Source organism: Salvelinus sp. IW2-2015, unplaced genomic scaffold, assembly GCF_002910315.2.
Source record: "Salvelinus sp. IW2-2015 unplaced genomic scaffold, ASM291031v2 Un_scaffold415, whole genome shotgun sequence".
Taxonomy (NCBI): domain Eukaryota; kingdom Metazoa; phylum Chordata; class Actinopteri; order Salmoniformes; family Salmonidae; genus Salvelinus; species Salvelinus sp. IW2-2015.
Window position 1 is genome coordinate 104,397 of NW_019942553.1, and position 9,457 is coordinate 113,853.

Sequence of the window (9,457 nt, forward strand, 5' to 3'; positions counted from 1 at the left end):
TTCCCCCTGTGTGTTCTCTCTGTAGAGAAGCCGTGTGCCCTGTTCGGTTCCCCTGTGGGGAGAGATTCCCCGCAGAGAGTGATGGATGGAACACCATTGGACCCTACGAGTCAGACCTGTGTGTCCACTGCAGTGTCAGGTACACACACACACACACACACACACAACACACACACACACACACACAAACACACACCACACACACAAACACACACACACACATGCAAAACTCCAATGCAGCGCAGATGCACACTCTCACACATACAAGGCAGACTTGTGTGTCGATGAAGAAAAATAATGTGTTATGCACATTCCACACATGAGAATCCCGGTGCTGGGTTAAAAGAAAACGAAGATAAAGAAATTATAAGAAATTCCTGTAGCCATTAAGCAATATTCTGTGTCTCTCATTTCCTTAGAGTTGTGTGTCAATGTCAATGAACTGCTCAAATCAGAAGTGCTGATGGCAATTATACTGAACAAAAATATAAATACATGTAAACGCAACAAGATCCCCAAAATGTTGTGAACAAATTTGTTTACATCCTTGTTAGTGAGCATTTCTCCTCTGTCAAGATGATATACTACCCTGCCTCACTCCCTCTGTCCTGTGACAGAAACCCTGCTCAGTCAGAGAGAGATGATGGGACCTGTCAGTAGTTCACTGGAGTAGGGTTTTCTCTCTGTAGGTAACTGGATAAGGGTTTTCTCTCTTCAGGTCACTAGTGAAGAGTTTTCTCTCTGTGCTGGTGGATTTAATTGTCTCTTACAATATGGCAGACTGGTGGCTTCAAAGCCTCTCATTGGCCAATACATAGCAATCTTCCTAGTGATTGTCTCTCTGGTGAATGTTATAATAACGTGTGGCAGCCTGTAGAAAGTTCAATCTTGTTTAGTTATATTTCAGACCTCATAGTTTTTTATGCTTTTAGAGTTTTCATACATTCATTGCAGGCGGTGCCCCACTGTCTGATTCATATCGCTTGATTTCTAATGATAGTTGTCGATTAGATCGACTGATTGCAATTGAATCGGGTGTTCACTACATAAGTGAATGAAAGCTCTTAGAATTTGCATATCCAAACCTTCTGTCTGCCAGCCCCCGTATCGAGAAGCGACACCTCGACAAAATATTTTGAATGTGGGCGGAACTTCCGGCTGAGGGTACCCGGAAGATTTGGATGCAAGTTTCTCGGACGTTAATCCATATGTTCGCTTTTTATGTATCGATGACTGGTTTTTATTTAATTTAGGTAATTTTATCAACTCAATACCGGGACGATGTTGTCTATAGATTTCCTTGATGATGTGCGGCGGATGAATAAGCGCCAGGTATGTACGATAATATTGTTTTTAATGTGTGAATGTGACGGATTCTTCCAAGGCTAGTTAGCTAGCTATCTAGTTATGCTAGCAACATTAGCCGGCGGGTTAATAACACGTTGCTTAAAATGTCAAGTCGTCTATGCTAACTAGCTACCCAGCTTTCCGTGTGGTCTTAATCATGTACAAAGAAAATGACCCTGCTAGTTAAATACGTTACATCACCTATTGAACATGCATGATAAACTGGGTTGTCAAAATAACTAGCTAATAACCTTGCAAAATCAATGTAACTTTAGCCAGTACAATTTCCTCTCTGCCTAAATATGGTGTTACTTCAGTCTTCTTCAAACCTGGTGCTGAGGACATACAAAGTGTGCAGACTTTTATTCCAGCCTGGGGACTAACAAGGTGTGCAGGCTTCTACTAGATTCTACTGATCACCAAACACTTTATTAACTGAAACATATGTATTAGTACTGTGTTGGTACAAAAGCCTGCACACCTTGTTAGTCCCCAGGACCAGCTGTTGGTAGATATAGTTGTTATAAGCGAACACTAGCTTATCCTCGTCTCAACCTGACAACCTGTCTTATTTGTTTTCAGCTCTACTACCAGGTGCTGAATTTTGGTATGATAGTGTCCTCAGCCCTGATGATCTGGAAAGGACTGATGGTCGTGACAGGCAGCGAGAGCCCTATTGTTGTCGTCCTCAGGTAAAGCATTGGTGTTGGATTTATGTAGATAGGGTGCTTTTCAATAGACTCAAAGCGCTTTACATAGTAAGGGGAGATTTGCCCACTTTCACAACCAAAGTGTAGCACCAACATACCTACTGTTTGTCTGAAGCGCATCTGCTAATTTTAAGTAACCTGTCTATCCTTGACTGTAACATGTCCTTGGTTTCAGTGGAAGTATGGAGCCTGCTTTCCATCGAGGAGACCTTCTGTTCCTGACAAACCGGGTCGAGGACCCCATCAGAGTCGGAGAGATTGTGGTCTTCAGGATAGAGGGCAGAGAGATCCCCATAGTACACAGAGTACTAAAGATTCATGAAAAGTTGGTCTATGATGTTTCTGTAGTTATTGAAATGCGCTAGTTCTCTCTCGGGATAGTTCTCTTTGTTTGTTACAAGTTTAAGAAGGCCTACTTCCCCCCAAAATGTTGTATTGCTACATAACACTCAAACTAGGCTCTAAATATTCTGTAATATTTCTTACCTTGTATATGTTTTTTTTTTAATATGCTGGGTAACTGAATAAATGTCGTTGTCAGAGCAACTTTATAAGCTGCTCTGGGGCCAGGAAATCGATGTATGACATCCAAACTAAATCTAAATGTTGTTTATCTCCAGGGAAAATGGCGAAATCAAGTTCCTGACCAAAGGTGACAACAACTCTGTAGATGACAGAGGGCTGTACAAGCCGGGACAGCACTGGCTAGAGAAGAAAGACGTGGTGGGACGAGCCAGAGGGTGAGCATTTATCTMATTCCACCAGAGTGATACTAGGCTTAGTCTGCTGTATGACTTCAGTCWCATGCTTCACTTCACTGGATCTATATGATACCATTTCCCTTGAGATATTATTTAGTGCAAAATTAAACTGAACTTGAGTCTGCGCTCATCTAGCCTGTAGTAGTGGAAGGGCTCAAGCATGGTTTAACGTTCTCCATCAGTGACGGATTTGAGATCAGTGTAGATCCGCAATAAAAATCTCAGGGGGAAAAGTGTGGGGGGGGGCTGATTTGGAGATCACATATCCTAATATGAAGTAATAATTTCCCAAATAAATGTATTATCAAATATGTTATTTTCTCTGTTACGCTGTGTGTACTGAACTGACATACTGTTGCTGACACTTGGATATTCAGATGAAAATGGCAGTTTAAAAGTTAAGAACATTTTTCCATTTGTCACATCCCTACACTCGAGGCACATTCAAGTTGCGAGAGCAGTTTTGGCAAATGTATTTTGCGGGTTTGGCCTTTTTTATTTTTATTTAAGAGGAGGTTCCCAGTTTTCCATTGCTACCACGTTTATTTCTCTACTCCTTCAATTATGCGAGTGGCATCATTTTTGAAATGCTCTGGTTACAACAGAGCACGGTTTAGGCACTTCTGCGCAAAGTAGTGATGGGCAGTTTGTTCGCAAAAAGGATTAGGTTATTTTTTGCACAAAAAAAGTCTGTTTATTTGACTCCCTGGTGGGCATACTGCTGCTTTTTGATCTCCAGACATCGACTATCTGCAGATAAATTATAAAAAGTATTCTCTGAAGATGGTAATTCCTCAGTGCAGGAACCATACTGTGAGGAGAGACCCTCATTCTGCACTATGCAATTTTATTCAGTGCTTTACATTTTTTTGTCTTTTATTTTTGCAAGCCATCTAATAATTTGGTCAGGTAAAAATGTATTTGAACTCAAATTTCACGATCTGACATAATGGTAGGTAACATTTTAGGCTTTAAATTAGGGGTTGACCATTTTTTGTGGTTTTATGTAAATTTCTAAGCACTACTGATGAGGAGCAATATGAGAAGCTCTTAGGTGAAAGGAGCCAAATGATCCGGCTGACCGAAAAGACTCAATATGTAACAGCTCTAAAAGGGGCAACGGTGTCTTAAATGGACAATGACAGTTTGTAATAGAAACCAAAAAATCAAATTGAGTGAATAATAATTAATTGATATACAGTATATTTATAATAAAAGTATAGTTATTAATAACAATCAGGATGTTGTGTCCAATGAGTAAATGCAGATGGTCAAACTCCATGCTTCAGCCTATGTACATTTTATAGTCACTATGCTGCATCAGTTGGGCTACAGGTGATATTGCTTATAGCATATCTGATAATATAGACCATGCATAGGCATTATGCATGGTCCAATATGATTTTACCAATATTTTATTGGACACATTTCTGGAGGTGGTAATTTAATTTGAAATGGTTTCAGCATAATTTTATTAGCATTTTGGAGCTGAATGTCCCTTTAAAAAGTCACCAGAACTGAGCTTCTCAGTCTTATACTTACAAATTATCCCAGGGTGGACCCCGGACCCTCTAAGGAAGGGGACTGGAATTGGTCAAACTCGCAGTTTAGGTCTAATACATGTACACAATTATCCTCTTTCCCTGAAAGCATGATGGCCGTGACTTTCTGACATGAAAGGGCAGGTTAACTTGGCCCCAGACAAGTTTCAGTCACAGGATTTTTTTGTTGCTTTAACACTTCTCAACTATTTAACCAGTTGTGAACATACTTTAAAGTACTACTTAAGTAGTATTTTTCTGTGTCTGTAGTTGGCTTTAATATTTATGTTTTTGGTGAACTTTTACTTCACTACATTTTTATTTATATTTACTTATTTAACCAGAAGCTAGTTAGAACAAGTCTCAATACAACTCGCCGACCTGGCCAAAATAAAGCAACAGCAGGCGACACAAACAACAAACAGAGTAACACATGGAATAAACAAGGTACAAGTCAATAACACAATAGAAAAAAAGGAAGTCTGTATATCGTGTTGTGCAAATGGCGTGAGGGAGGTAGGGCAAGTAAATAGCCATAGTGCACGCAAATGAAAGCAATTGAGCAGATTAACACTGGAATGATAAATGAGCAGATGATGGTGCAATAGATATACTGGTAGCAGAAAAGAATAAAAGCAATATGGGAATCGGTAGGTAAGGTCTGGGTGGCTGCTATTTAAGGATGGGCTAGGTAACAAGCTGCAGCGATTACGGTTAGCGCTCAGATAGCTGATTGTTTAAAGTTAGTGAGGGAAATATAAGTCACCACGCTCAGCGATTTTTGCAATCGTTCCAGTCACTGGCCAGCAAGAACTGTGAAGGAAAAGGCGTCAAATAGATGTCTGGCTTGATGACCAGTGCAACGATATACGCCTGCTGGAGCGATCTACGGTGGGTATTGTTATCTTGTGACAGTGAGCTGAGAATAAAGGGCGATGCACTGTGATATGACTGCTTCCAGTTTTGCTGAGTAGAGATGGAAGCTATTTTGTAGATGGGAACATCGCTGAAGTCAGATCGTAGGGTAGTCAGTTTACTAGGTAAGTTGGCGCGTGAGTGAAGGAGCTGGTTGCGAAATAGAGAAGCCGACTCCAGATTAACTTGGATGAAATTAATTAGATCTGGAAGGATTAGTAACAGTCTAGCCAGACACCTGGTATTGTAGTTGTTCCACAATACTTCTAGGTCATAACCGTCCAGGGTATGATGGTAGTCGGGCGGACGGGTGCTAAGCAGCGATGTTAAAAGCATGCATTGGTGTACTAGCGTTTTAAGAAGCAGTTGGAGTGCCACGAAAGTGAGTGGTTGTATGCATTGAACCGGTTGGAGGGTTAGTGTAACACAGTGTCCGAAAGTAAGGGCCAGAGTACATCAGATATGGTGTCGTCTGCGTAGAGGTGGATCAGGGAATCACCGCGCAGCAGAGCGGACATCATTGATATATCAGCGGAAAAGAGTCGGCCGCGTAGAATGAACCTGTGTACACCCATAAGAACTGCGAGAGTTTCCGGACATACAGGCCCTTGCCGATTGCAACTCACAACGAACTCTGTCTGCGAAGTAGTTGGTGAACCAAGGCGAGGCACGTCATGTTGAGAAAACCAAGGCTATTTGAGGTCTGCAATTAGAAACGGTGATTGACAGTAGTCGAACCGCCTTGCCAGGTCATGAAGACGGCTCACAGTCCGCTGGTTTTAGCGATTGCGGGTTATGATAGCGTTTAGTACCTTGAAGCGTGGCTGAGGGTGCACCCAGTGACCAGCTCGAAATGGATGCAGCAGGCGGAAAGTGTATGTGGGAGTCTATAATGGTCAGTGGATCGGTTATTAACCTTTGGCTTTGAAGACGTTAGAGAGCAGGAGGATGGATATAGTCTAGTACACAGTTTGGTCTAGAGTGTCACCCCTTTGAATGAGGAGGGAATGACCACGGCAGCTTTTCAATCTTTAGGGATCTCGTACGATAAGAAAAGAGGTGAACAGACTGGCAATAGGGGTTGCAGCAATGGAGGCAGATTGTCTAACCCAGCTGAATTTGTACGGGTTTCCGGTTTGTGCGTCTTCAGAACACCTGCAAACCTGATGGGTGAAGGAGAACGTGGGAGGCTTTGGCAAATAGCTGCGGGGGGGGGCGACTGTTGAGCTGGGGTAGCCAGGAGAAAAGCAGGCCAGCGAGAGAAATTCTTAAATGAATGATTTCGATTATTCATGATTTATTGTGTGACCTTAGTAACTAGCCTCAGAGCAGTGGGCAGCTGGAAGAGTGTCTCTGTTCTCACTGACTTTACAGTGTCCAAACCTTTGGAGTTCAAGAGCTACAAGGATCAAATGTCTGTTGAAACCAAGCTAGCCTTACTTCCTGACTGACTGCGGTATTGTCCGGAACTCACGAACAGTTGCATATCACGGACATCGATGCTAATTGGCCAGTCCGCCACAGGATGTTTCGTTGTGCTGGTCAAGGCAGTCAGGTCTGGAAGTGAACCACCAGGTCTATATCTGTCTTCGTTTGTACATTTGAAAGGGCTGCTTATTTAAGATGGTGAGGAAATTACTTGTTAAAGAACGAACCAGGCATCCTTCGACTGACCGGGAAGAGGGTCAATATCCTTCCAGGATACCTTCGGGCCAAGGTCGATTAAAAGCCTGCTTGCAGTAAGGAGTTTTAGGTAAGCTTTACAGATGAAAGGGTGTCGTGTGACCGCGACACATAGCGCGATCAGGCAATGAGGCAGTGATCGCTGAGATCCTGATTGAAAACAGCAGAGGTGTATTTGGAAGGCAAGTTGGTCAGGATAATATCTATGAGGGTGCCCGTGTTTACGTATTTAGGGTTGTACCTGGTAGGTTCCTTGATGATTTGTGTGAGATTGAGGGCATCTAGCTTAGCTTGTAGGACTGCCGGGGTGTTAAGCAGATCCCAGTTTAGGTCACCTAACAGAACGAACTCTGAAGATAGATGAGGGGCAATCAATTCACATATGGTGTCCAGGGCACAGCTGGGAGCTGAGGGGGGTCTATAACAGGCGGCAACGGTAAGAGACTTATTTCTGGAGAGATTAATTTTTTTAATTAGAAGCTCGGACTGTTTGGGCATAGACCAGGAAAGTATGACAGAACTTTGCAAGCTATCTCTGCAGTATATTGCAACTCCTCCCCCTTTGGCAGTTCTATCTTGACAGAAAATGTTGTAGTTTGGTATGGACATCCTCAGAATTCTTGGTGGCCTTCCAAAGCCAGGATTCAGACACGGCAAGGACATCAGGGTTGGCAGAGTGTGCTAAAGCAGTGAGTAAAACAAACTTAGGGAGGAGGGTTCTGATGTTAACATGCATGAAACCAAGGCTTTTTCGATTACAGAAGTCAACAAATGAGAGTGCCTGGGACATTCCTAAAGAAAATAATTTCCTTTTTACTCCATACATTTTCCATGACACCCAAACATTTTTCAATTCACACACTTATCAAGAGAACATCCCAGGTCATCAATACTGCCTCTGATCACAAATGCTTCGTTTGTAAATTATGTTGGAGTGTGCCTCTGGCTCTCCGTATATCGAAAATGTTGCCGTTTGATTTGCTTAATATAAGGAATTTGAAAGGATTTATGCTTTGACTTTTGATACTTAAGTACATTTTAGCAATTCCAGTTACTTTTGATACTTAAATATATTTAAAACCAAATACTTTTAGACTTTTACTCAAGTAGTATTTTACTGGGTGGCTTTTACTTGTCATTTTCTATGAAGGTATCTTTACTTTTACTCAAGTACGACAATTGAGTACTTTTTCCACCACTGTATTTAACTATTGAAGATGTAATGTTAGGTAATAATTTACTTGAATTGTACATCATAACAGCGACATGACATTGTCATGATCATGTCATCTGATGTTGAATGTCAATTTTGTCTCCAGGTTTGTGCCATACATCGGAATCGTTACCATTCTGATGAACGACTATCCCAAATTCAAGGTAAGATATTTTACATCGTCATCACTAGAAGGAAAATCACTTAAGGTTTTATGACTTGTTTACTAAATTCAGCCTTATTAGGAGCGTGATGCAGGTACTCTAAAGGTTAGAGAGCCTGACCAGCAGCCAGACACTAAACAGTGGGAGAGCAACTGGCAGACAGAAAGCTGTTGGTTTCAGATCCTCGGAACAGTGATACTAATATTTTGTTCTTCCCTTTCCCAGTACGCTGTTCTCTTCCTGCTGGGTCTGTTTGTCCTGGTCCATCGGGAGTGAGGAAGAGACTACCTAACTATCTGCCACGGAGGAAAAATTGGAAATCCACACCCCACCATGCCTTTCAAGACAGAATTATGTTGATTATGTCAAATTAAGTTGCTTTTTCTGTACCATATGTTTTGAATTGTGGATAGTGTTTACATTATAAAAAAACAAGCGTTCATTATTTTTGTGAGGGGAAATTAGATATAAGTTAAGTAGAATAAAGAGCTGTATTTCTTTTATTTTTTCCAGAACATGAATCCAACATTTTATATGGTTAATTGTGTATTTTGTTTTCACTTCTAATTAGGTTTTGCTTTGCTTGAAATATTGAATGACAAGTGATATGTTTGACATTAAATATGACATCTGTTACCCTCTATCCTGCATTCTGGTAACTTATGCATCTAGTGTTTTTTTTCTTATATTCAAGCATAACTTCACAAAAACACATTTGTGCATTTTCAAAATGCCATTATTTTACATGCAGTCTAAAAAGCTTGTTTCTCTCTATTTTTGTGCACAAATGTGTTTACGTTGCTGTTCGTGAGCATTTCTCCTTTGCCAAGTTAATCCATCCACCTGATGTGTGTGGCAAATCAAGAAGCTGATTAAACAGCATGGCCATTTCATAGGTGCACCTTGTGCTGGGGACAATAAACAGACCTCTAAAATGTGCAGTTTTGTCACCACTCAATGCCAGATGTCAGGGAGTGTGCAATTGGCATGCTGACTGCAGGAATGTACACCAGAGCTGTTGCCAGGTAATTGAATGTTAATTTCTCTACCATAAGTCACCTCCAACGTTGTGTAAGAGAATCTTGCAGTACATCCAACCGGCCTCACAACCACAGACCAAGTG

General features: G+C 41.4%; 1 protein-coding gene across 1 annotated transcript; it reads left to right on the forward strand.

Moving 5' to 3' along the window:
• The first annotated feature begins 1,137 nt into the window (after nt 1-1,137).
• Nucleotides 1,138-8,977, forward strand: LOC112068320 (signal peptidase complex catalytic subunit SEC11A). The gene is made up of 6 exons (XM_024135428.2): nt 1,138-1,332; nt 1,930-2,039; nt 2,233-2,382; nt 2,678-2,797; nt 8,277-8,334; nt 8,560-8,977. Exons 1-6 carry the CDS (start codon nt 1,282-1,284, stop codon nt 8,608-8,610), a joined length of 540 nt encoding a protein of 179 aa, XP_023991196.1. The 5' UTR covers nt 1,138-1,281; the 3' UTR covers nt 8,611-8,977.
• Nucleotides 8,978-9,457: the final 480 nt, after the last annotated feature.